This window comes from Camellia sinensis, chromosome 6, assembly GCF_055761805.1.
Source record: "Camellia sinensis isolate YWXY chromosome 6, ASM5576180v1, whole genome shotgun sequence".
NCBI lineage: Eukaryota > Viridiplantae > Streptophyta > Magnoliopsida > Ericales > Theaceae > Camellia > Camellia sinensis.
Genome location: NC_138966.1, coordinates 103,271,995 through 103,299,775, shown reverse-complemented (window position 1 = coordinate 103,299,775; position 27,781 = coordinate 103,271,995). Strand labels below are relative to the sequence as shown.

The window sequence follows — 27,781 nt, the reverse complement described above, 5'->3', positions numbered from 1 at the left end:
AGCGCTTTAAATAATGGAGTAATCACATGATTTGGCGGGATGTCTCTTTTAGTTTAATGTCTTAATCTAATCTCTACCCGCAATACTCCTATCTCTCTCTCTCCCCATTTTTTTGTCACTCCAAAATTGATATTTCAACTGTGATCTCAACCATTTTAATGCCCCAAAACAAAACCCTAATTTCACTGCATTCTTACGCTTCCCCCACATATACCCCCCATTTTCCCTTCAACTTTAAGCTCACTCAGATCCAAAATTAGGTACCAGACAACTCTGTACCTCCTTTTATACACACACACACACACACACATATATGTATAATATAGGGTTTGAATGTGATGTTTGGAGTTTGGGAATGTGAAGGTTTTACTGATTTCTGTGATGGGTTTGTGACGTACAAGGGTTTTTCTGCAATGGAAGCTTTGTAATTGTTTGTTTGGGGGGGTGTTTTTGACGTTTTGTGGATACAGAAAAAGAAAAACAGTATCTTTTTGTTCATGGGTTTTCAGTTTTATGCTTTTTGGGGGTACATTTTGTCTAAATTTGGTTAGACATTTTGGTTTCGGATTTATACTTTTTGGGTTTTTGAATCAGACTGTGAAGACTCTTTTGCTCATTTTGAAGTTCTCTGTTTTGGGTTTGGGTTGGAGAGATTTGGTGAAGACTTTTTGCCTGGTGCTTTGGTTTGGAATTGGCTTTGTTTGGTGGTGTTGTACGAGTGGGTTGTACGAGCCAGTTTTTGGGAAGTTGATTATAGGTATTTGATCGGTTTTAAGGCTTAATTTGTGTGTATAATTATGTTCAGCAAGGCGGGTCTTTGTAAAATGTTAGTTTAAGCCAGGTTTTAGCTGCTGTAATTCCAAAGATCTGAGTGCTATTCTGTCAGATGCTAGTTTTAGCATTTCTTTGTTGTGATTTTGATATTTTAATTTGAAAATGTGGCACTGTCTCTTACACCTGAACCAGTATGTTCCTCTGATTAGTTCTCATTGTTATTTTTCTAAATTTGGTTTCAAGGAAATTCTGTCTGCATAATGTGATTAAGTTGCCAACCCCTTTAAGAATGTTTAAATCCATTTTGAAGTTTACTTAGGTTTAGGGTTCCTTCAATACGGTGAGAACATTAAAGACTTGGTTGTGGTTATTTTACTGAGTTATTTCTTTTTTCTTTTTTTTCCCTTTCCTCTTGTGTCCATAATTGAATTTACTTCCTCTGTTCCTTGCTACTTAATTCTGAAAGTAAGCAGGGTACTTGAGAACAAGTGTGTTCATTTGAAACACTCAATCCTAACATTAATGTGAATAAATGAGAAATCTATATGCCTCAAGTTTAGGGAAGTCAAAAAACACTTGACTTACCGCTTACTACTTGTGGGCAGAACTTATTTAATCATTTGGATAAATTTACAGTTTCCTCCTGCTCTTTCCACCCAAAAGTTGCTTTAGTATATTGTGCTTTGAATTTATTTGAGTTTGCCTGCAATATGCATCTAGGTGGATTTGTAGAATTTTGCCTGTGTTGATATGCCCTCTCTCCTAGGCCTTACCATTAACTTTTTACCTCAAAGTTCTTAAGGATTTATGATTTTGACATGATTCATATTGGTATGCTTGTTTTTCACTTGAATTTCTCAGCCAAAATATCAAGAATACTAACTCATATAAGATAATCATGAATTTTCCTGCTAAAGAAATACAAAATATTTGTGTATGCATTCTTGCTAATTTTCTATACGTATAAATTTGTGAAATTTCCTACTCATGAATTGCTCTGAAAATCAATTGTTCTCTGCCCTCTTATCATGGTCAGTCATCACATATAGTTCTACAAATATAAGTTGTATTCTTTTCTGAAACATCTAGTATCTTTCTTTTGACTTCACATTTTTTTTGGGGGGGTCTAAAGATGATGTTATGCTGTAATTGTTGCTGGTTTAGAAGTATCCTATTGTGGTCTAAAATGGTTTGTGGGACTATGGATCACTTATAACTTCTTATATAAGCTGTGGCCTGTAAATATCAGGGACCATTCATTATTTATGTTCATGAGAGAATTTTATGAGGTATTTCTGAGCAATGATGATCGTAGAACCAATGCTTTTGTTTCCCTAGCCTTTGCATTTCTTATGTGTGTTGTCAACTTATTAATATAATTATTTTTTTATTGTAGAAATGATACAGGGTTTTTGAATGCATTTTGAATGAGTTGGGGCAGAAACCTGAGGGTTTTGAAGCTGATGGTAGATTGAATGCCCAGCAATGTCGAGGATTGCAAAGTGGAAGATTGAGAAGACAAAAGTAAAAGTGGTCTTTCGGCTACAATTTCATGCTACACATGTATGTTTGCTCTTGATCATTTTAATTTTTTTTACTTCTGGTTTGTGCCATCCTGATGAGTATGCCTTCTTCCTTTGTTTGTGGGTTTCTTCTTGGCTCCTATTGATTTCCTTGTTGATTAAACCTACTGTGTTGGTAACTATAAAAGTCCACACATAAAGTAGACACTCATATGTATGTTTCTTATCCAATTTGCAGATCTTCTACAGTCAGAAACCTCCTTTCCAGGTTTCATATTAGGGACCCTATGAGAATCTGCATGACTGTAGTAGAGTTCAATTGTATTATTTTATAACTTGAATTTTTTTTTTTAACAACTAAAATCCTACATATATAATGTAAATTAGCATCCTGTACCTCCAAAGGTGCCTAAATATGTAGCTTCTATTTGGAAATGGAAAATATGTAGTAGGAAAATTCATGAAAGTTTTGACGATAAGTAGAGCAGGAATTATCAGGACGGGTTTTGTTCATAATAACTCATATTAAGTATCTGAGCTCTGAACTTTGTTTTTCCTAGAGTGTATGTGTGAAGTGAAGGTATCAGACTAGGCACGATTTAGAGGGGATAATGATGCACATATGCACTGGACCTGTTACCTTAGTCCATGGTGCATAACTCAGTATTCAATGGCTGACTATGGTGGTCACCAGTAATTAACAACCAGGTGGCCAGGTAAATGGTACGGATGTCAGGTGTTCAGGTGGCAACAATTGGTGTGTTGGTCTTTGAATGGAGATAATGTCATGGTACAAGAAAATATATTAAAAGTTTTGGAAAATATTATAACAACTAATTATGGTAGAAATACATTACAAGTTCTGGAAAATATTATAAAAACCAAGGAATATAAGAAAAGTTAAATAAGTCGGGCACGAAAAGGTCTTTCTGAATGCAAAATAAGTAGTTGTATTACCCAGCAGCGATTTCATGGCTGATATAAATAGCAAAATGTAAATAAGATTAGAGCTTTTGAGTTGCATACCTTTAATTTGCATCTTGTTATTTCGTGATTGTCATCGTCTCATAGGATATGAAACTCAAGGTATCTTTTTTAGCCATTATAGTCCATTCTTCACTCTAAGGTTAATTTCATTTTACTCCATCTGGTCTGGTTTAGCTTGAAAGCACATTAGCCCCTTGTAGTCTTGAAATATGCATATAGCCTCATGTGGTATGGAGTGAAGTGCAAAGTAAAGAATTTTGTCAAAGTTAACAGTGTGCATGTAACACGCATTGAATTGAGCACATGTGTATCTACAGCTACACATTGACGCTTTTGTCCTCCTTTTTTTTTTTGTTCCTTCCTTCCTTATCCTTCTTCCTTCTGCCTTCTTCTTCCCTTCGCAGCCGATCCACTCTCCCTTCCCTTCCCTTCTTCTTCTCGTTTCCTCCAACAACCCAAGGCCACCACCTCACACCGCAGAACACACACCTACTGTGACCATTACTGGCCACACAAGCCACCTCCAAAACAAAACCCAGCAACCACTCCCTGAACACTACAATTACTCACTAGCCACTGTGGGCACCACTATGCATGCAGTGATGGCAGTGGCCACTATGAGTGAGGGAGAGGGAAGGAGAAACGAGAATGAGGAGAAGAAGAGAAGGAGAACAAGGAAGAAAGAGAGGGTTGTGGCTAGTGATGTGGGCATGGGCAGCGGTGGCGGCTATGCTGTTGGTGTAGCGTGGAGGAGAGAAAAAAATGAAAGAAGAAAAAGAAAGAAGAAGAAGACGAAAGAAGAAAATGGAGGAAGTGGGGAAGAGAGGAGGCTGTGGTGGTATAGTGTCATGAAGAAGAGAATTGACTTTTCACCAAAAAGTTTAACAGAGTTGGACTTTACACTTTACCCAGATCATAAAGGGCTTATATGCAGATTCTTAAAACCTGAAGGGGGTATGTTTGCTTGTTAGTGAGGTAAAGTGTAATGAACCCTTCATTCTACTACAATATGGCTTTCTCACTTGTCTTTGAATTAAAACCAGTTCTCGAATATGAAGGAAATTTGAGCGAGGACCAAAAATGACACAATGCCAAACTTTTCAAGATGGCTTAAAGATAAATAGAGATTGGCCTTAAATTTAAAGTTTGTGCATCGGAAAGAAAACCTGCCAGCTGCATGTCTACAAACGAGGGAAAGGAAAATGTCGTACTGAAATATATTATACCTGCTTCTTTATATGGTTTCCTTTGTACATCCTACAATGAGAATACCCTTAAGTACCTTTCTCAGCCGGTTGACTTAATTTTCCATCAAAGCTATTGTTGAGTACTCAGAAGGCATGTGAACTTGTGTTGAATATTATGAATTGTGCTCATGAGGATTTTAGTAGTTAAATAATAGAACTACTAGTACCATACTGCCATGATGGAGCCACCAGTTGGCCAGGGCACCTGCCAGCTGGCTCTTGCTTTTTGAGGATCTTGGAAGTGCTTGATCTACCTCTTCAATCCTTGTTTGAAATTGACATTCAAATCCTTCCTGTATGCTCCTTGTTTTTTTAAAGCTTATTTCTGATCTGAGAAACAAATTCAAGATATAGATTTGTTGAAACAAAAAGCAAAATCTAATTCAAATCAAGGTAGTAATATGATAATTAGCATATGACCCAACCATACAAAATGTTCCATTGACTATAATGTTAAATTTGCTTACTTTCTTTAGTTATCTGGATTGGTTGTCGTCCTTAGCTTGTTGCAGCAGTTTGAAAACTGCATATGTTCTGTGAAATTGGGATAGAAAGTTTGTTTTCATTTTGATTAGAAAAATCATATTGTGATGTTCAACAAATGCATATTGTTGTCGGAACTGTGCAATGACTAAATATGTCCTTTTCCCCCCTTCAATATTTTCAGGTTCCACAAGCTGGATGGGATAAGTTATTCATATCTTTCATTCCTGCTGATTCTGGAAAGGCAACAGCAAAGACGACCAAAACAAATGTGAGAAACGGGACATGCAAATGGGGAGATCCTATCTATGAAACGACAAGACTTCTCCAAGACTCCAAAAGCAAACAATATGATGAAAAGCTATACAAATTTGTTGTGGCCATGGTAGTTTTCTTCACTAATTCTTCATTTTGATTCTTATGTTTATAAACATATTTTTCTGTACTGCTAGTTATCTGTACTTGATACACTGATGCCTCTTGTTTCTGCACTTATTACACACATTATCCAATAGTAATTAACTTTATGATATCTTGAATTGAATTGGTATCAGGGTTCTTCACGGTCTAGCATCCTCGGTGAAGCTAGCATCAACCTTGCTGATTATGCTGACGCACTGAAGCCTTCTGTCATTTCACTGTCTCTACATGGATGTAACTCTGGAACTATATTACATGTGAGACACTTCTATCTGTCCTTTAAGCTTTTAAACAGCTACCTTTTTCAATTGTAACCAGTGGCCAAGTTGAATGTATTAGTTCATGCATGATTAGTCATACCATATGTTTTACATGGATATTTTGAAATGTATGATACTTGTCCGCATGGGCATATACCCAATGGCCATGTTTTACAAAGAAATAAACCCATTCGGAGATCACTAGAACTTTTTTTGTGAAATGATTAAGTATTCATGTTGCTCTCTAGGCAGTTTTATGGATCTCTGTATCCTGAGATCTGGGGGTGATTCCAAGGCTCACCCACAACATATTTGTCTTATCAAAAAAACTTATTTGCTTATTTGACTTTGCCTTTTGCCGCCATTTCATAATTTTGTGCTAGGTGCAAGCATTTTGGTTCTTACTTGAGAATTCGTTAGCACTATTCCATAGATTGTTGTAGTTGACTATGCTACTTGTTGCCAGGTCACAGTCCAGCTACTAACTTCTAAAACTGGATTCAGGTATTGCATCATTACTTATAACACTTAAAAGTACATACTTTTAGTATTGTAATCTATTGATCCTTAAGGTCTTATATGCGTCCAGAGAATTTGAGCAGCAAAGGGAACTCAGAGAGAGGGGTTTGCAGACAGGCACCGATCTGAAGAGGCATGATGACTTTGGTTCTGGGAAAGCATCATCTTCTGAAGAGATTGCCAATGATCAGATGGACAAGGTTGGATCATTTGTTTTTTCTGTATATGTACAATGTTCCTTGTTATTACCATACAGCATATTCTCGTGCTTTGCATTTGATATTGGTCTTTAATAAACTTGAAGTTCCAATTTTTTTGGATTATGAATCAATGTGAGCTTGTTTTGTTTGGTATGTTTCCCTTAACAAAACCTAATGAAGAAAAAGCAGGATTGGATAATGACGAGGAATTAATGTTGAGGATTTTACCATTTTGATTATTGAAAGCAAAAGTAGGACACATGAAGCAACGTGAAAAATTTACTTCAAAATCAAAATGAAATTCTATTCTTGATTTCTAATAAGCACAAACAGACTTGGACATGCAACACGGCACAGATGTTGATTTGCAGTTTTTAAAAAATACAAAACACAATATGTAGGGGATGCACAAAAATATAGTTATATATATATATATATATATTACATCATATATATGAATACTTCATTCAAAGATATTTAAAAAAAAAAAATTATTTAATTTCTAAAGTTTAAAGGAGGAGGGATTAATAGGTATAAAATATAAATCTACATTGTTTTTCTTTTGTCATTAGATTGTAAGTTATTTTGTTCAAACTGAAAGTGTTTTTCATGTGTGTTTTAGTGATGGACTCTTGTGTCTCCTAAGTGTCTGAAACATGTTTTGATCTATAAGAATTGAAAAGAATAATAGGACACATTTGGACTTGTGTCCGACACATAATGCTGTATGGAGCCGTCCATTGAAAAGCGATACTTCAAAGTTGCACAAGTTTGCAATTATCTGACTGTACATATGACAAAGATAAGGATTGTTGGTTTGCTTTCCAGAATGCTGATCAACTTATATTGTCCTTGTTCTGAATGAGAGCTGTGATATTTTGGTGCAGTAGAAATATTTTTTCTTGACTTCTGAATGTCTAATGTTGAGTAATACTCTCTTAGGAATTGACACTCCTAACCAGGATCAGTGAGACATGAAACACATATACGAACAACACAAGAAAGCGATAAATCACACACACACACACACAAAGAACAAGGATTTACGTGGTTCACCCCAAAACTAGGGCTACATTCACTCCTGTCGTGGTTTTCACTATGATAAGAGAATTACTAAATACAAGATAGCTGTCTCCCAATCAACTATAGATAATAGAAATTAGGGCAACAGGACATAAGTGTAGAAATACCAAAATACCCTTACTCCAAAATTCGGTAATCAGTACTTTGTTGGATCCACGATTGAGTGGTCAGTGATCAGTATTTATCAGGCTCCACACTACCCCAACATACTCTTTCTGGTGCCCCCTCCCCCGCTGCATGTGTGGTTCTTTTATTGGTAGTGGCAGAGTGGTTCCTTCGTCGGGGCAATGAAACTCTTATCTTATAGAAGAAGGTGCATTAAGATTTTTAATAGCAGACTTGATGCATATGGGTTGTGTGCCCTTCCTAAACGTTCTGGTACAGATCCTTCTATTTTGGGAGACAGATAATGTTCTTGAAGAAAGTTTGTCTCTGAATTCCTTTGAGAACCTAATATAGGGGGTGTTTGGGAAGAGTTTTTTTGGCTAAAATAGCACTAAAAGATAAAATAGGCTAAAATAGCCAATAAAACAAAATGTCACAGCAAACCCATAATCATTTCACTTTTTCTCTCACAAACATCACATCCAACTACAAAAAAATCCAACTATCTTTCCAAACACAAAAATTTTAACCTCCTAAAATAGCCAAAAATTAAAATAGCCTACTAAAATAACAACTTCCCAATTACCCACATAGTTGGCAAGGTTCCTAGTATGATTGGTCGTTTCAAAAGAGATAACGTCCCTGCCTTATTAGAATGATCAATCACCTGTTGTATGTCCACGTGCACAGATTACACGATTTGCATTTTGGCTTGCACAGACAATGTGCATGCCATCCACATCGCTATGTGTAAAATTGCTCAAAATCCGTAATACCCTGGAGTCTTGCATCCTTGAAACTGACCTATAGGTATGGCTGAATCACACTCAATTTGGCGGATTTGATCTGATACCTAAAGAATTGACCTAGTGCCTTGTAGTCTCTGGAGAAGCAAACATGCTATTGCCTTTTCTTTTTTCAGTTGTATAATGTATTACCATTTTTTATAATTCATGTCTTGAGTTGGAGTTATTGTATTGCCAAAAGTTAAACTATGTTAATGTAAAAAAGAAATTAAAAATCTCAGTATATGCAATTAATTTCTTTAGTCTGTTTTATGTGCTCAGTAAATGTTTTGTCTGGTTGTTTTCATCATGATCTAACTTCTTTTTCTTTTTTTGTATTTTTTTTTTTTGTGTTTTTTTTTTGTTTTATCTGGAAATAGGTCAATGCAAGAGTTAGATTCAGGCCAGAATCTAAAGAGCTTCCGACACTCGAAGAAGAGGCAGGCTTACCAGAAGATTCTGCAGACTCAGCTGCTGGATTTGATGGATCGTCGCATACTTCAGAAAGTTTATATGCGGAAAAGCACGATACCTCTAGCACACACGAGAATGATAGCCTGAAAAGTACAGTGTCTGGTGATCTAAATGGACTTTCCAACTGTCAAAGCCCTCAGATAGAGAAAGGGGATACATCTGATCACCGAATTTTGTTGCAGCGAAGCAGTGATTGGGTTCAAGGATGGAGTTCAGACTATTCCATGGATAATGACTTATCAATTGCTTATGAGGAGAATAGTAGACTTAGAGCTAGTTTGGAAGTGGCTGAGTCTTCTATTGTTGAGCTTAAGTTGGAGGTAAGCTCTTTACAAAGTCATGCTGATGAAATAGGCATTGAAACACAAAGGTTTGCTCAACAACTTTCTGCTGAGGTTTCTTCAGGAGAACAACTGGCAAATGAGGTGTCTGTCATAAAGTCAGAATGTTCAAAGTTAAAAGATGATCTTGAACGGCTTAAAAATCTAAAATCGAACCCTGAGTTTGTGAACAGGGAAACTAGTAACACCAACCAGGATTATTTATTTGAAGGCGTACAGCTCAGATGGCTGAAGGGGATTTTGTTAGTGGAGGATAAGATAAGAGAGCTTCAAAACAAGTTATACCTCAGCTTCCATGACAGAGACTTAAGGTTTCTTCCAGCAGACTTGGAGGCATTGCTCATTGTTTTGCAACAACTTAAGCAAGGAAATGGGGAAGCAATTTCTCTTCTGAAGTTACCATCAGAAAGCACAAATGTAGAGGAGATCAGAGAAATGAGTTCATGTCAAAGTGAACAATTTGTAACGGGTAATGGGTTTGATGTGGACTTGTATCAGCTACCAGACATGCTTCATTGTTTAAGCATACCTGGGCTAGTGTCTCAAGAACCGGATTCTATTGGTGCTACCGATGCAATGGATGGCAAAATCTTTGAACTTTTAAGGGAGTTGGATGAAGCAAAAACTGAACGAGAAGGCCTTGTTAGAAAAATGAACCAGATGGAGTGCTACTATGAGGCTCTTATTCAGGAGCTTGAGGAAAATCAAAAGCATATGCTAGGAGAGTTGCATAATCTCAGAAATGAGCACTCTACCTGCCTGTACACCATTGCAACCACCAGAACTGAGATGGAATCAATGTGCCAAAATATGAATGAGCAGATCTTAAAATTGACCGAAGAGAGACGTGATTTGGATTCCATTAGCAAGGAGCTTGAAAGGAGGGCTATTACTTCAGAAGCAGCACTAAGGAGGGCTCGCTTGAATTATTCCATTGCAGTGGGTCAATTACAAAAGGACCTTGATCTGCTTTCTTTCCAGGTTTCATCTATGTTTGAGACTAACGAGAACCTTATTAAACGAACTTTTTCAGAAACTTCACAAATATTCTTCCAAGGAGACACAGATTCAGTGCCGATCCCAGAAGAATCTGAGGCTGCTAAACCCGTGCAGTATCATAATCAAAATGAAGGGATAAATAAACAACTCTTGGGTGGAGATATTCTTTTAGAGGACATGAAAAAATCTCTCCTCTTGCAGGAAGGGCTTTACCAGAAGGTTGAAGAAGAACTCTCTGAGATGCATTTGGTAAACCTGCAGTCGGATGTTTTCTCAAAGATTCTACAAGAAACTTTGCTTGAAGCAAGTGCTGACATTGTCCTTGCGAAAGAGACAATAGATGAACTCTCGCAGCAGTTAGAGTTTTCAGCTGAGTCCAAGAAGTTGTTGACACTGAAGCTGCAAAAGGCCATGGAGGATGTTCAGACCCTGAACGAGTGCAAAGCTAGTTGTATTGTCAAGTGCAGTGATATGGCTCTGAAGAATCAAATTTTAGAGGCAAAGTTAGAAAGCCTTTACAATGAAAATTGTCTCCTTGCTGAGAAGATTACAGAATGGGCATCACTGATGAGGGAATGTGAAAGCAAATATGAAGCTTGCTTTGCTGAGAAGACAGAGCTGGCAAATTTATTAAAACAGGATACTCTGGAAAATGGGAATCTTCAAAATAAGATATCCTCTTTGAAAGAAGAATTGAAAACTGTTAAAGTTGAATATGGTGAGCTGGCTCATTCAAAGGAAAATCTGCAGAGAATTGTCAACTTTCTGGAAGATAAGTTGGGGAGTCTGTTGGCATCTTATGACAAGCAACTCAATGGATTGTTTTCCTCAATGAATTCTGTGTGTCATGATTTGGGGTTGAGGGACTTCATGGGTATCATCTTGCAATTGGAAGAGATCCAGCGTAGTGCATGTGAAAAGATTCTTCAACTTTTGGAAGAGAAGAAAAATCTAGAGGATGAAATAGATATTGCTAAAGTGTCCTTAAGTACTGCCAAATCAGATATTCTGGTAATGAAGCAGAAGTTCAAGCATGACATACCGAATATGGTGACTAAACTAGAAGCGTCTAATGCCCTTGTGGAAAAGCTTCAGTTGGACCTTGAGGCTCTTTCTAATAAACTCCACATAAGCTCTGAAGCTGAAGAAAAATATGCACACCAAAGCAAAGAGCTTTTTGCTGATCTGGCTCTTATGGAAGCCGAGTTGCATCAGCTTACTGCTAAGAATATGGACCTTGCTAAAGAGATTTTGGGCTTGGACACTGTAACTGAGGAACTTGGAAGGAGTAAGTTGACCATTACTGAGTTAACACATGAAAAGCAAGATCTGATGATGTCTTTACAGGATAAAACTGAGGAATCTGTCAAGCTGGCTTCTGAGCTTGATGGTTTGAGAGAAAGTTTGAGATTTATGCATGATGAGTTGCACATTGAAAAAAGCTTTAGAGTTAAACTAGAGGGTACTATCGTGAATCTTACTTCCCAATTGAATGAGAAGCATGACCAGTTGCTCTGTTTTTCCCAGCAGGAAACTGAATTGGTCCATTTCAGACAACTTGCATCAGATCTAGAACTAGAGAAGTCTAGGGTCTGCCATATTTTGCTGCAGCGTGAGGAATTTCTAGAAAAGTTTCATGAAAAATCTTGTTTTATTGATCAGGAAATTCAGTTGTCAGAAATGCATAAATACATAATAGCTGCAGATGTTGAAGTAATCTTCATTAAATCTCAGTATGAAAACCGAATTGAGGAGCTTGCCTTGCAACTTCAGTCATCAGAGAGGCACCTTGGGGAGATTTCGCATTGCATTGAAGAAAAAGCAAACTTGGTGACAACTGTTGAGTCCCTGAGATCCGAATTAGAAGCCTCTATTGCTCAAAATGGACTTCTTGTAGATTTAAATGGTGTTATAGCTGTTCAATTGGAGGAATACAAGAAGAGGGTGGCAACATCGGAGGTTAATTTTTCTAAGGAAAAAAATGGGCATGCTCTGGAGGTAGAACAGCTGAAGCATGTGTTGGAGCATTGTGAAGTGGAGATTGATAAATTGATGTCGTACAAGGAAGAATTGGAAGTCACTGTCATAGTTCTCAAATCCAAATTGAATGAGCTGCATGCTCATATAACCTCACAGGAAGAATGCAATGATGAACTGATGATGCTGCAGAAACAGTGTAATGAGCTTGCCCAAAGGCTGTCTGAACAGATTTTGAAGACAGAAGAGTTTAAGAACTTGAGCATCCATTTAAAGGAGCTTAAAGACAAGGCTGATGCTGAATGTTGCCAGGCTCGTGGAAAAAAAGAACCTGAAGGACCATCAGTTGCTATGCAAGAGTCATTGAGAATTGCCTTCATCAAGGAACAGTATGAAACCAGGATGCAAGAATTGAGGCAACAGCTTTCTATTTCCAAGAAGCATGGAGAGGAAATCCTCTGGAAATTACAAGATTCCATTGATGAAATTGAGAATAGGAAGAAATCTGAAGCTTCTCACTTGAAGAGAAATGAAGAGCTATCACTGAAGATCTTGGAATTGGAGGCTGAATTGCAGTCCTTAGTTTCTGAGAAATATGAAAAGATCAATACTTTTGACCATACAAAGGCTGAATTGGAATGTGCACTATTAAGCCTTGAATGCTGCAGGGAAGAAAAACAAAGGCTTGAAGCTTCTTTGCATGAGTGCAGTGAGGAGAATTCTAGAATTTCAAATGAACTTTCCCTGATGAAAGGACAACTGGTGAGCTCTGTACCTCCCATGGATGGTCAAAAGGAAGAAAGTGATGGATCAGATGAAGTTGGGCAGCATGTATTTAGTGACCGAGTTTTAGGAAAGGCTTATGAAGAAAATGCAGTTGCAGGTACACCAGGCCTTGAAAGTGTAACTGCAGGCAGTGCTGCGGATGGTTCAATTGGAATCCCCTTTTGCGTGGACCGAGATAGTTTAATGCACTATGAAGAAGTTGATGCAAGGTCAGTTCCAATAGTTGAAGGTGAACATTCAACTGTACCCAGGAATGCACAACCTGTTCAGGTAACTGCTTTTCTCTAGATAATAAATGCGTAGAGTGCCTTTATTGGTCCATTGATGCTTGTAATTTGTGCATGGAGGCAGATAAACATGACTCAGAGATTATGATCTCTCTGGGCATTGTTTTGTTTTGAGGTTCTTTGAAATCAAGACAAGTTAGGAAACCATGATCGTGTTCTTGTGATAGCATACCAACAGCAGATTGGTGAACTATTGTTTGTACACGTTCTTGGTTGTTGACCCACCATTCGGTTGGTGTCCCAAAGAATACGAAAATGGCAAGATTGAAAGCCATTGTACCCATTATTTCCATATTGTTTGAATACTCCATCTCTTGTTCAATAGATTATGGTAATACAGATACTTATGATAAGACACCCTTTATTGGTCTATGTGAGTCCTTAAGCCCTGTGTTTGCTCTACATTTATCTGTCTTCATTCAGCAGGGCATCTTTAGTGCCTTAAGCCTTGCGTTTGCTCTACTTATGATTATTCAATATGCACATCCAATATGTATCTTATGTTAAATGTACCTTATGATATGATACACGATACACGATACATATAATACATGAATACTCAAATTTTCTTCAACATTTTTTGAAAAAGTAACTCGACTTGTTAAAATTAAAATTATTAGAAAGGTTCATTAACTTGTTAAAAAAGAAAGAATATTGTTAAGATGAAAAGACTACTTTGTCTTTTGTTTTGTAACTCGTGTACGAATATATTAAATATCTTATGCTATGATTCATACCTAGTTACATTGGATAAAGCTTAAAGTTATTTACTATGAATAAAATATTTGAGAACATAAAAGTTGTAAATTAATAAGTTTAAACATCAATGATAAATTAAGACAAAATGTGTTAAAATTTACCATCACCTACCACCAATTTACCACCACCTACTCCTCACCTACTCCTCACCTACTACACTCACCCTCTCCTATATAATGAGTCACTCACCATTTGTAATATATTAACAATACATCAATCAATAATACATCAGTTTTCTTACATGGTATCAGAGCAATAAGATTTAGGCCTATATTCCTTTTTTTCCGGCGGGCAGTCGGCCGGCACCCATGCCTTTGCTGCCCGCTGGAATTTTCAACACCTCCACAGAGTATGGCTCAATCCCAAGCTTACTTCCATCAAACACAGAAGTTCCAATTGCCACGGATAGCCCACCAAAATACCACCACCTTCTTCAACCCTTCCTGTCCGAACCGGCCTCCTCTCCTTCACTTCTCTCGCCGACAACGTCAAGTGGCGCTGAAGAGAATAGAGAACAAGATCAATCGGCCAGTGACTTTCTCGAAAAGGCGTTCTAGGTTGCTGAAGAACGCTCACGAGATCTCTGTCCTTTGCGACGCCGATATCGGTCTCATCATCTTCTCCGCCAAAGGCAAGCTCTTCGAGTACTCCACCACTTCCTGTATGGAAAGAATCCTTGAACGATATGAGAGATATTCATATGCAGAAAGGCAGCTTGTTGCAGCCGATATTGATTCACAGGTACGCTGGACTCTGGAACACGTGAAACTCCAGGCCAGGCTAGAGGTTCTAGACAGAACCCAAAGGCATTTTATGGGAGAAGACCTTGATACATTGAGTGTCAAAGAACTTCAGAGTTTGGAGCACCAGCTTGACTCTGCTCTTAAACATATAAGATCAAGAAAGAATCAACTAATGAATGACTCCATCTCCGAGCTTCAGACAAAGGATAAGGCACTGCTGGAGGAAAACAAATTGCTTGCAAAGAAGATTAAGGAAAAGGAGGGGAAGGCTCTTGCCCGACATGTACAATTGGAGCAGCAAAACCAAGACCCAGCTCAGATTCGGTTTACATCTCTCTCTCTCCGCAAAACCCACCATTTTTTTTTAACCCACTTCCTCTCTCCACTCAAGGACATGCACCTCTTTGTCCACTTTTCAACCCTTTCCTTCCTCTTTTTGCACCCCACTCACAGATTCACACACCATCACTAGTTTTTCAAATCATTATTTTATGTTTTATTTTTTCTTTTTGATCATTACACCATTGCCCCCAACATCCTCCACTCACAAATATTCTCCCTTTTCTTTATCTATTTTTTATTCTTATTATTATTATTAAACACAACAAAAACAAACCACACCCGACACACCCACTATCTCTTACAATCATTTATCATTTTTTTTTTCCACCCACTGTCTTTTAATATGTAAACATATACATAGATATACATTGACTTCAATTTCTTTTCTTTTCTCTCTTTTCTTTTCTTTTCTTTTGTATCTATCATATATATTATTATTATTATTATTATTATTATTATTATTAAACAAAAAAAAAAAAAAAATACAACGAACAACCCATTGCAGGTTTTCACAAAACCGTGGGCCACGAAACCTTTTTCATTATTATTTCAAACCAAAAAAAAAAAAAAAAAAAAACCACAAACCAAACAAAACAACCACACTCACAGTGGGATTTTTCTTCTCTACTCTGCCGCCGATCTCTTCTTTTTGCCTCCGTCCTGGGCAGTCCTTGACGGTGTTGCCTCCGTGTTTCCCATGCCACCGAGCACATTCAATCCCCCCTGCTCCTCTACTGCAGCATATGGAGGACCTCCAAATCGAAACATCACGGTGGCCTTCCGCTTCGGCTCCTTGTTTTCTGCCTTTAGCACACTTATCTCTGCTCGCGCATCCTTATACATGCGTTGGAGCAGAGCCAGCTGGGAGTTTAACTGTTGCACCTCATTTGTCCTGCTCTGCAGCCGGTGCGACAAATTTGTGACCGCAGTCATGGTTTCCACGCATGACTTCAGAGTATACTGATTGGCCTCAATATCAGTTTGCACCGCCATTTTTTGCTCCACCGACCGCATCGGAAAGTTCAACGGAGCAAAACCAGAGGTGTTTGGTTGAGGTTCACTGGCCACCGCACCAGTTATTTCTCTTGTGGACTCGTTCAGTTCTGGAAAGAGCGTGAGCAGACCACGGGAAGAGGAGGCCAGGTTCTGGGTAGCTGGACGGGAAGAAGAGGCCATGTTACTAAGTGTTTCAGAGACGGGTTGGTTACAGAGTATTACAGAGTTTCTCTCTCAGCAAAGGAAGAGTTTTTTTTCAGAGGATTTTCAGAAGTTTTTTGTCTGCCTCAGCCTCAGCCTCCTCTTCGATTTATAAAGACCTTGACGAAGAGGCAGACACGCGCATCATGAGCCGCTCGGCGCTCGCCGACAACTTGGCACGCCTTTTGATGGCACGTCGTTTTATGGATTGGGCACGCCTTTTGATGGCACGCCTTTTTATGGATTGGGCACGCCTTTTGATGGCACGCCTTTTTATGGATTGGGCACGCCTTTTGATGGCACGCCTTTTGAAAGATTGGGTACACCTTTTGAGGGTGCGACTTTTTAGGGGTCCGACAAGACTCTGTAAACTGTCCCGACATTGATTCCGGTTAGTTTCTACAAGGGTCCGACAAGACTCTGTAAACTGTCCCGACATTGATTCCGGTTAGCTCCTTCATGGGTCCAACAAGACTTTGTAAACTGTCCCGACATTGATTCCGGTTAGTTTCTACAAGGGTCCGACAAGACTTTGTAAACTGTCCCGACATTGATTCCGGTTAGTTTCTACAAGGGTCCAGCAAGACTCCGTAAACTGTCACAACAACTGTCACAACATTGTCTGCTACAACGGTCCGACATGACCCCATAAACTGTCTTCTACAACGGTCCGACATGACCCCATAAACTGTCTTCTACCTCGGTCTGACACCACCATCCAGTGTCCTCTACAACGTTATGACACCACCATCCAGTGTCCTCTACAACGTTATGACACCACCATCCAGTGCCTTCACCAACGGTCTGACACGACCATACAGTGTCTCCTATCCTTTTTTATTTTTATTTTCTTGTTTTGTTACTCTCTCCAAACTCAAGTTGGTTAGTTTCTATCCTCCTTGAGTTTGCGGGGGGCTGTTAAAATTTACCATCACCTACCACCAATTTACCACCACCTACTCCTCACCTACTACACTCACCCTCTCCTATATAATGAGCCACTCACCATTTGTAATATATTAACAATACATCAATCAATAATACATAGAAAACATATTATGCCATAATTAAGAATAAGAAAAATTTTGAGGGTAAATTTGATTTGAGCATATAGTAGTATAGTGATCTGCTATATCATAATAATATATTCTAAATCTCTTTTCTTGTCCATATGTTTTTCTTAACACTTTGAAACTCAAAGACTTCACAGTCATAATTTGTATTCTATTATATTAATTATATGTGTTGGCTTATTCTACATCCCAATTATTATGTATTCTAGTGTGTGTGCAAACACAATGAACTAATTCCTTTACTTTGTGACATCGCTGAGCTGGTCAAAGCGTTAGCTTGGGCTATTGAGTCTAGTGAAATGAATATTTTTATCTCTTGGAAAAAAAAGGAACAAAATATCTAAAAATTCTAGTAATTGTATCATGCAAAAAGCCTGTTAAACGAGTAACACCCATCTTGCAACATCTGTACTGTTTCTGTGTGTGGCTACTGGCTCCCTATTTTAGTTGGTTTCTTTTGAGAGCCACTCCTTGTGAAGAAAATTGTTATTTTACTTCATTGGTTTATAATGATTTATTTTTGGTAGTTTATTTAAAGAGACTCACACACGAGCCTCTTTATTGGGAGAATGTGACTTGAGACACTAGAGTGTCCCCAGGGGATTTATTCTTTTATAATGATTTATGTAAGATTACGCAGATATTTCATTTTTCTTTTCTTTCACTATGAATGTGTTTTTTGAGATTTTCATTATGCACATTGAACAGTGCTTTCTAAGCAAACTTATGTTTGCAATCATTTAGCAGGACGTCCTTGCATCAGAAAGTGTACATGGAATTTCAAAGCATGCATTTGTAGAGCAAGTGGCCTTTCCACACAATGACTCAAAGCATCTAGCAGTTGTCAATGATCATTTTAAAACCCAGTGTCTGAAGTCTAGCATGGATAACCTACATAAAGAGGTATTTCCTTTCTTTTTTTGTAATGGAAGTCACAAGTTTGCTTGTTCAGGACACTGTTGGTGGCAACCTAATATATCTCTTGTCCTATGATTGCAGTTGGAGAGAATGAAAAGTGAGAACTCCCTTCTTCAACAGGATAATCATCATTTTGACCCACATTTGGAAATTTTTCAGAGAGAATTGATGCAGTTACACAAAGTAAATTGAGCTACATCCTTGAGCACCTTACAATGTCTCAGTGCCCTCATTCAAGATACTTATTTATTTATTTATTTATTCATCTTCTTTTTCTTGTTATTTATTTATTTATTTATTTGTGGCTTTTTAAGGCAAATGAAGAGTTGAGAAGCATTTTCCCTTTGTTTAATGAATTTCCGGGCAATGGGAATGCATTAGAAAGGGTACTTGCTTTGGAAGTTGAGCTTGCTGAAACGCTGCGGGCAAAGAAGAGGTCAAGCATCCTTTTACAGAGGTAGGTCATCCCTTTTCTTTTTCTTTTTCTCTTTTTTTTTTTAATTTATTTATTTATTTTTTTACTTTTATAATCAAATTCAACAGAAATAAATGTTATATGAGCTGTTTTTTTCGCACAATTTTTTCCTTCTTTGTCAGAGTAGATGGATACAATAATTTTTGCCCTTGTGGAAAGCTCAAACTATGGTTAATAAACATATTTATTTTGCCTGAGCTCCAAACACAAGGCCCAAAACCTGCATTTTGAGGTTTCTATAGCTTAAACCTGAGGTTCACTTCCAACAAAAATGCCTCTGCACTTCAGGGTCACACCTACTACAGGATGTGTTTTTCTTGTCTTGAAGCATATTTTATGTCACATCATACACCAAACATTAGACCATGTGTTGTACTCTTGTCTTGGCCTTGTGTTCTGCTTTGTCTTGGGTTATCTGGTGTTCTGCCACTGCCTTCACCTGTGCCTTCTAGTTACAATGAATTTACTTTTTATAGCCTTGAACTTGTGCGACACTACTTGTTTTTATGTCTAAACATCAGTCAGCTTTGCTTCGCCTTGTAAACTATACTCATGTCCCACGGGCAGCCCTGCCCTCTACCTATTGTAGAGTTGAAGGTTTCTCATCTTTTATGCTACCATTTTTTGATTGCCTAATCTAGGTGTCCCAGACAGCAGCAAAGGTGACCTACTGTATGACCAGTCATCTGGCATGCTATTAGTTTAGCAAGGCATAAACACGGTTTACTAGCATATGGTTTGATGCCTGAAATCTGTCTCTGGGGGATTCAATCTATTTTCATATGAATTTTTGCCCTAAAATAAGTAACAAATTTTAGTAGGGTTTTCTTGGCCTAAAATATCCATAAAAATCTTTTTTTAGTGCTTTCCTCACACCTTGTAGGCTTGCTAGTGAATATTTTTCTTTTACAGTTCAAGCTACCAGCTATGGCAGTTTTGTAATAGTTCCATAGAAACTCAATAGTGATGCTCTGATGTTATTTAGGAAAACACGGACACCTTAAACACCGATCAGACTTGCACTACCAGAAGCAATCAAACTACTTGTAGTGTTTTACATGAAAAATGGTAGCTCAGTTTAGAATTTGACCGCTCTTCTAAGATATATTAACACGCCTTTCCTTGATTGTCCAGTTCTTTTCTAAAACAACATGGTGATGAGCAAGCCATATTCCAAAGCTTTAGAGACATCAACGAGCTGATTGAAGAGATGTTGGAACTCAAGGGAAGGTATGCTGCTGTGGAGACTGAACTGAAAGAGATGCATGACCGTTACTCTCAACTGAGCCTCCAATTTGCTGAGGTCGAAGGAGAGAGACAGAAACTCACGATGACGCTCAAGAATGCCCGTACTTCCAAGAATTTCACTCATTTGAATGCCTGGTAGGCACAACAATGGTATCCCCACAGTTGAACAAGTCTTGCAAAGCTAATGGCATCTACCATGCTATGTTTAACTTATATATTTGACATCGGCATCTCATGGGCTACTGACCTTTTGCAAATTCAAAGATCAGAAGTTAAGATGCTGTTATGTTTATTTGTAAATAATGAACGCGCTCGCTTGATTTTCGCTCTTACAATATAGGGTGTAGATGTCTGTAACATGCGGACCTTATCCCTTTTTCTATTTTTGTTTTTTTTTTTTTTGTTTTTTGGCCTTTTCTCTTTCTGTTGTAATTTCTCTGTATAGAAAATTATATTCTTTATTATCATTATTGATCGTATTTAAGTTCATGCAAGAAAAGCCCTTTCAAATGCCGCTTATGCTTCCTTATGACTGGAAATTGAGTTGTTGCATTCCTGATTCTTGCTTTATACCTGTGTTTATTGGTTCAATTACATTGTTTGCGTGCTTCCCTTTTTCAGTTGTGGATTAATGCATTTGAAGATTATCTTAAAAAAAATTAGGTTGTATTCAATGCATAAAGGCTCTTGCTTCAAGGTTTGACACATACCCAATTCATTTAATGCAGGTGTAAAATTTTGCCAATTTTTTTGGCACATTTGGTGATGGCTTGTTGAGCTGACCAACACACAAAAAAAAAATTCCCAATTTTTTTTTTTTTTTTTGGGTATTTATTGAAGGCTCTTGCTTCTCACTTTTTTTGTTGTTTTTTTGTGGGAAGACATAAGCTTTTTATCAGCTACTTGTTTATAAAATTAAAAAAAAAAATCACGTGAGAAACATTTACCAAATCCCTACCTAAGTCGAACATAGACTATTTTTATAGAAACGGGCACAAATGTGAAACAGAATAGATTCCACATATTGAGTCCACTCTATGTGAGAGTGAGACCTACCATTCGTCGCGTATGTGTTTCTTTCAATGAAAATCATCTATGTAGTTACATTTATTTTTTATAGGAGTATCAAAGTTGGACATATTCAATCTTTTTCTTCCCTCCACAAATACATAATCTAAACACAACATTAATGCGACCATCATTGGATCGAACACAATAATTAAAGGCTTTCAACCCATATAAACCTACTTATAAATCCTAATGAAGAAAATAAATTCAAACAAACCTAGTCAGAGTCGCACCATGTACATTTTAAACATATCATGAGAAGAACTAATAATTCACTGTACTTATTTGAAGTTGTCGTGAAACAATTAAACCAAACTCAAACCAAAAAATGTTTTTCTTCTGTTTGATTTTTTCCTTCTTTCCTCTCTTTTTTCCCCTCCCCTTCTGGGAAAGTTTTCTGCACCAACTAAGCTTCTCTCCAACAACCCACCCAACTCCTCAGATTTTTCAACTATTGACGAACCACAAAACATTTTACTGTGAGAAATCAAAACATCAAAGCGACAAATAACCTCCAAGATTCTTGTTTCTTCAGCAGCCGCTTGAATCCAAGAATACTCGAAATCTGGAGAGGCTTCTGAGACGAATCTCTCAGTGATCATCCGATGCATGGAGAGAGACATAGAGAGACCAACTGATGAAGCATTGTCAATCTTGTCATCTTTGGGGTTTACAGGATGGAGCATGAACACCTGTTCTTCAGGAAATCATTGTGCAGTTTTTCTGTTGACAAATGCATTAAGCATCATCTAGTGCTTGTGCACAATCATTGGTGGCAGCAACTTTAAGCAGCAGTTCAATGAGGCTTCTGAGGCAATAAAATGCATAGGAAAGACCAGAGAAGGTTCAAATAAAATGGAGTAACATCCAAGCCACATGAAATTTTGAAAAGAAATAGCAAATATAGTTAAAAGAACACAAATTAATTGAACAAGGAACTATGAGGAACCATGACGCACGCTCAAGAAAGCATAACATATGTTGTAGATCATCATAAAAAAATGCGTATGTATAAATTACCACTGTTTTTGTCTGAAAAAGGAGGACGCACGACAATGTGCATAGTGATGATCCCTCCTGGAAGTTCGACAATTGAGAGTCTGAACTCAGCAAGTGTCTTGTTTTCCAGTATCTTTCCAGCATTAATAAGCGTCACGTCATTTATACTCTTTGGAACATTTTCTTTATCCAGAACATTGAAACACAGACGACATTATTCTTATAACTTTTCAAGGTTTAAGGAGAGCTAGAACAAAGTTCAAAGCACTTTAAGCTCTAGATTCGTAAAGAAGTATAAAAACTGAATGCCAATGACACCAGCACAGTGAATAGAACAAATGGATATTATTTTTTACTTTTATTATAGCCACAATATAATCTTTACTCGTATAAACTTCTCATCATAGCTGGTCATTATTGTCCATGAGACCAAATCTGTTATTTTGGGTGACTGGGCAGTCTATAGTATCGCTGGACTTTTGCGGCAACATTGTGTCGCCGGCCCCAAATAGTTTGGAACGAGGTACTTATTTTCAACCACTAAAGCAATGTCTTGAGTCCATAAACTAAAAACAAACACCTTGAAGCTTGAACATCTCACCAAACCAACTGCAATAAGATGGAGGGGAAAAAGAGAAGAAAGCAATGCACACTAACTTCTACCGTGGGTTTACTGCACTTGCTTCCCTCCCATCACGAACCCTCTATACATGCAGTACGGCCACAGCCCGTACCCGAAGTTCCCACTTCCCTTGGGGCTCCCTGCCGGCGCCGTCCTGGACGAGCTCGAAGCTGTAGCTAAGGCCGTCGTTGGCACCGCGCTCCCGCCAGGCTTCGACTCCGACTTCTGTCTCCAGCCGAGAGGCAGATCTCAGCCGATCTCATCTTCTGCCAATTTCTGGAAAACTGACCAGTGTTTAGGATCCTGATTTTCTATGTTGAAGCTCAAACCAGCTCCGTCTTTCTGTAGCGGACTCAACCCGGATGAAACCTCAGACAATATTGCCTTAGAGAATGTATCCGAAAGGAAATCACGAGGGAATCGGTCATTAATATCAATGAGGATGTCTCCCTGCTCTGGTTTGGAAACCCCGACAGATGGTTCCCTAGAGCTCTCCATCCAAGCTGAGTATTATTAGTAGTGAAATTGCTGTCAGCCCTGTCACTCCACTGAGGCTCTGGACACCATTGCTTCGCCTCTCTCACCCCACTCCTTTATTTTATTCATCACCACATGCCTCCACTTCCTTTTATTTATTATTATTATTATTATTATTTTATTTTACTTTTCTTCTTTTATTTTTTTATTTTTTCTTTACATGCCACCCCACTCGTTGTCAGACCATGCCCCCAACTTCACAAAGACATCATTCAGACCATGCCTCCACTTCATTTTATTTATTATTATTATTATTATTATTTTATTTAAAAAAAAAAAAAAATTCATTCCAGTTTACTTTTTCTGCTCCGTCTTGTCCATTCACGCCATTCGTTTTTTCACAATACACTCATTTTATTCATATCGGGATCAACCCCGATCCATATTTTACAAAAAAAAAAAAAAAAAAAAAAAAAAAAAAAAAACAACAACAACAACAACAACCACAAAAATCCACAAAACAAATATCACAACAACAACAGCTTTGTTTTCTTTTCTGCAGACGGCCACCCACCGACCTACTCTGCCGCCGGTCTCTTTTTCTTGCCTCTGTCTTGGACAGCCTTTGACGGTACTGCCTCCGTGCTTCCTCGACCACCACGCCAGTTGCCTCCTCCCTGCTCCTCCACTCCCGCATCTGGTGGCCCTCCAAATCGGAACATCACGGTGGCCTTCCGCTTCAGCTCCTTGTTTTCTGCCCTTAGCACGCTTATCTCTGCTCGCGCATCCTTATACATGCGTTGGAGCAGAGCCAGTTGGGCGTTTAAATGCTGCACCTCATTTGTCCTACTCTGCAGCCGGTTTGACAAATTTGTGACCGCCGTCATACTTTCCACACATGCCTTCAACGTATACTGATTGGCTTCCACATCCGACAGCACTGCCATTCTTTGCTCCACAGACCGCATCGGAAAGTTCAACGGAGTATACCCAGCGGTGTTTGGTTGAGGTTCACTGGCCACCGCACCAGTTCTCTCTCCTGTGGACTCGTTGAGGTCGGGAAAGAGGGTGAGCAGCCCGCGGGAAGACGAAGCCATTTTTCTGGGCAACAGAGTGTTACAGCGTATTACAGAGTTTCTCTCTCAGCACAACAGTGTTACAGCCTCTCTCTCTCAGCACAACGAAGAGTTTTACAGAGGATTTCGCAGTTTTTTTGCTTCTGCCTCGGCCTCAGGCTCTGTCATGGTTAAATAGCCGAGGCAGCCACGCGCATCGCGCGCCTCTTGCCGCCCGACACACTGGCACGCCTTTTCATGGAACATCTTTTGATAAAATGGACACGCCTTTTGATGGCACACCTTTTGATGAATTGGGCACGCCTTTTGATGGCACGCCTTTTTTGACAACTTTGGGCACACCTTTTGAGGGTGCAACTTTTTTATGGGTCCGACAAGACTCTGTAAACTGTCCCGACATAGATTCCGGTTAGTTTCTACAAGGGTCCGACAAGACTCTGTAAACTGTCCCGACGTTGATTCCGGTTAGTTTCTACAAGGGTCCGACAAGACTCTGTAAACTGTCCCGACATAGATTCCGGTTAGTTTCTACAAGGGTCCGACAAGACTCTGTAAACTGTCCCGACATAGATTCCGGTTAGTTTCTACAAGGGTCCGACAAGACTCTGTAAACTGTCCCGACGTTGATTCCGGTTAGTTTCTACAAGGGTCCGACAAGACTCTGTAAACTGTCCCGACATAGATTCCGGTTAGTTTCTACAAGGGTCCGACAAGACTCTGTAAACTGTCCCGACATTGATTCCGGTTAGTTTCTACAAGGGTCCGACAAGACTCTGTAAACTGTCCCGACATTGATTCCGGTTAGTTTCTACAAGGGTCCAACATGACCCCATAAACTGTCTTCTACAACGGTCCGACATGACCCCATAAACTGTCTTCTACAACGGTCCGACATGACCCCATAAACTGTCTTCTACAACGGTCCGACATGACCCCATAAACTGTCTTCTACAGCGGTCTGACACCGCCATCCAGTGTCCTCTACACCATTATGACACCACCATACAGTGTCCTCTACAACGTTATGACACTACCATACAGTGTCCTCTACAACGTTATGACACCACCATCCAGTGTCTTCACCAATGGTCTGACACGACCATACAGTGTCACCTATCCTCTTTTATTTTTATGTATTTTCTTGTTTTGTTACTCTCTCCAAACTCAAGTTGGTTAGTTTCTCTCCTCCTTGAGTTTGCGGGGGGCTGTTAGAATTTCCCATCTTTACCTTCACCTACTCCACTACACACTCCACTTCACCTACCTCCACTTCACCACACACTCCACTTCACCTAACCCACTATCACCTCCACTACACCTACTACCACATGTTCTTCTATATATAGATTGTATAGGAATTGTAATTAATCAATCTTGTAACAATCAATCAATCAATAATACAATTTCTCTATTTCTCTTTATACATTAAATTTCTACAGAAAGCAAGCATTTTTAAATAGGTCCGTATGTATTGTCTAAATCCAACGCGTAGCATGCAGATAGAAAACTAATCACAATCATATGCATAGCATCCAAAGTTTTGGGAGAGTTCCCAAGTCATGGAACAATAAGGCTGCGTTTGGATTTGGATTTGTAAAGGAGCAGAAAGCAAAGGAAAATGTATGAAGTAGAAGCTAATTTTTTTTTTTTCCCTTCCCATATCTTTTTCCCTCCACAAATCCATGATCCAATTAAGATTCTATGAAGGTCCATTGAACAATATATAAGAAATGTAGAAGGACGAGCAAATAAGGTGTCTACTTTTAGGAGATTCATATGTAGATTAATAAATGAACTTAATGTTCAATAGGTCCTGTGATAATTAATGATGTTTTTTATCAAACACTATTAAAAAATGTCACTAATTGTTAATTTTTAGCGACATTTTGAAAATTTGGTTACAAATATGTTACTCATTATAAGTTTTAGCAACGGTTTAAAAAAATAGTCACAAAAGTCCCTAGTTTTTAACTTTCAGCGATCATTTGCTAAATTTGTTACAAGAAAATATCATTAATTGTAAGTTTTCGAGACAATTTATAAAAATCATGACAAAAAAATCGCTAATTGTCAATTTTTAGTGACATGCAAAAAATCGTCGTAAAAAATAATTTTTAGTGACGATTTTACTACGACTAACTTTCAATAGGACTTAATAAGAATTAAGTTCAACTAGTAATTTACCCATCATTTTATCTACTACTTTGTCTTTAAAAAACTTGTTTAGAAGACTTTATTAGTTTGCAATATAAATTGAACTAAATAAAACAATATACTTCATATTGAACTTTTTGGAATGATCCAAATTCCACTATTTTGGCTTAAGAATAAATAAGTTCTATAACCCGCACGGATGGCCTAGTGATTAAGGGGTTGAACATGGAAGCTCCACTGTTGGTTAATTTTCGACCCTCATGGGATGCAAAAACACTAAGGCTTAAACCAATACACGTGGTTTGCAGGTGATTGTGCATATTCGAAATTTATTCATGAGGCCTCATAATGAATGAAAGAGTGGGCCGGTTGGAGTTCTCCATTATTAAAAAACAATAAGAAAAATGAAAGAAGTGACATTTTAAAGACATTTTTATGCCAAAAACAAAAAATTAATATGGACCATCATAAATTCATTACCACTGATGAGCCAACTTGCAAAGACAAATAATAGAACAACTCACAATTTGTTTTGAGGTAAAAACTACTGTATAAGGAAGCAAATACAAGAGAGAAAGGGTCCTTAAACAGCAAATTATATATCAAAACTGTATATAAGAACCATCTGACTTTCAAGCAAAAAACAAACACAAGATAGCAATACAGAAGGTTCAAAACACATCCAAATTTCAATTTCAAAATTCAAAATTTTAGAGTAATAGGATTTTAAACCTTTAGGCCATTGAGCAAGTATCTTTCGTTTGAGAGATACCACAGTGGTACTAGGGCTATACTTGCTCGGTCCGATGTCTGTGCCATCTCCAAGCCTGAATTTGAGCTCAATCAAATCCTCTCCAGCCATTCTAGAACCTCCAACCAAAAGCCCACCTCAAATTCTCATAATCAGAAACCCAAAACAGCTCAAACTATGCAATGATCCAACCTCCATTCAATCAATTCAACAAATCAATCTTATAGGCAAAATCTTCAAGAACCCAGATCAAATATCACTAGATCACACCTAAAAGCTGCTCAAAAGAACCCAAAAAAAAAAAAAAAAAATGCCCACAAATGAACCCACTAGTTTAGACAAATTTGCACCAAAATTAGAGACCTTTGAAATCAATCCAAAGACCCTTGAAAATTTATGGGAAAGTGTTGGCTTTTTGGCTTTTCGAAGGGTATTTTTGTAAATGTGAGCGTGCCAGTAAGGATCAATCAGTCCTTACAGAAATTGTAATTGCCAACCAATTACCAGACGATAGTGTTTTAGTTCTTTCAGCCTCAATGAAGAGGACTTTTACTGGTGGCTTGACTTAGGAGAAATTAAGAGAAATAACAATTAATATGAAGAACAATGGAAGTATTTCATAAAAATGA

The 27,781-nt window shown here is 38.2% G+C and overlaps 2 protein-coding genes and 1 pseudogene across 11 annotated transcripts; 2 read left to right on the top strand and 1 right to left on the bottom strand.

Annotated features, from left to right (window-relative positions):
* Window positions 1–36: 36 nt before the first annotated feature.
* LOC114306531 (uncharacterized) lies at window positions 37–20,515 on the top strand. Of its 9 annotated transcripts, none has more exons than XM_082874359.1 (12): window positions 108–260; window positions 595–757; window positions 2,182–2,337; window positions 5,199–5,399; window positions 5,569–5,691; window positions 6,161–6,198; window positions 6,284–6,413; window positions 8,767–13,233; window positions 18,112–18,267; window positions 18,364–18,465; window positions 18,597–18,739; window positions 19,892–20,515. In XM_082874359.1, the coding sequence occupies exons 3-12, from the start codon at window positions 2,260–2,262 to the stop codon at window positions 20,142–20,144; spliced, it is 5,691 nt and encodes a 1,896-aa protein (XP_082730485.1). In that variant the 5' UTR covers window positions 108–260; window positions 595–757; window positions 2,182–2,259; the 3' UTR covers window positions 20,145–20,515. The 9 variants fall into 9 exon arrangements, with proteins under 9 accessions (XP_082730486.1, XP_082730480.1, XP_082730484.1 ...); XM_082874355.1 differs by having other exon boundaries at window positions 18,109–18,267; XM_082874353.1 differs by having other exon boundaries at window positions 122–260; window positions 2,171–2,337; window positions 18,109–18,267.
* Window positions 14,214–15,486, top strand: LOC114258886 (agamous-like MADS-box protein AGL8 homolog pseudogene; annotated as a pseudogene). The gene has a single exon (XR_014332727.1). The product of XR_014332727.1 is annotated as an agamous-like MADS-box protein AGL8 homolog pseudogene (transcript).
* A 931-nt stretch (window positions 20,516–21,446) lies between the features above and the next one.
* LOC114306503 (membrane-anchored ubiquitin-fold protein 6-like) lies at window positions 21,447–27,437 on the bottom strand. The gene is made up of 4 exons (XM_082874351.1): window positions 27,134–27,437; window positions 23,939–23,944; window positions 22,094–22,255; window positions 21,447–21,796 (listed from the first exon to the last, which is right to left on the bottom strand). Exons 1-4 carry the CDS (start codon window positions 27,261–27,263, stop codon window positions 21,744–21,746), a joined length of 351 nt encoding a protein of 116 aa, XP_082730477.1. The 5' UTR covers window positions 27,264–27,437; the 3' UTR covers window positions 21,447–21,743.
* Window positions 27,438–27,781: the final 344 nt, after the last annotated feature.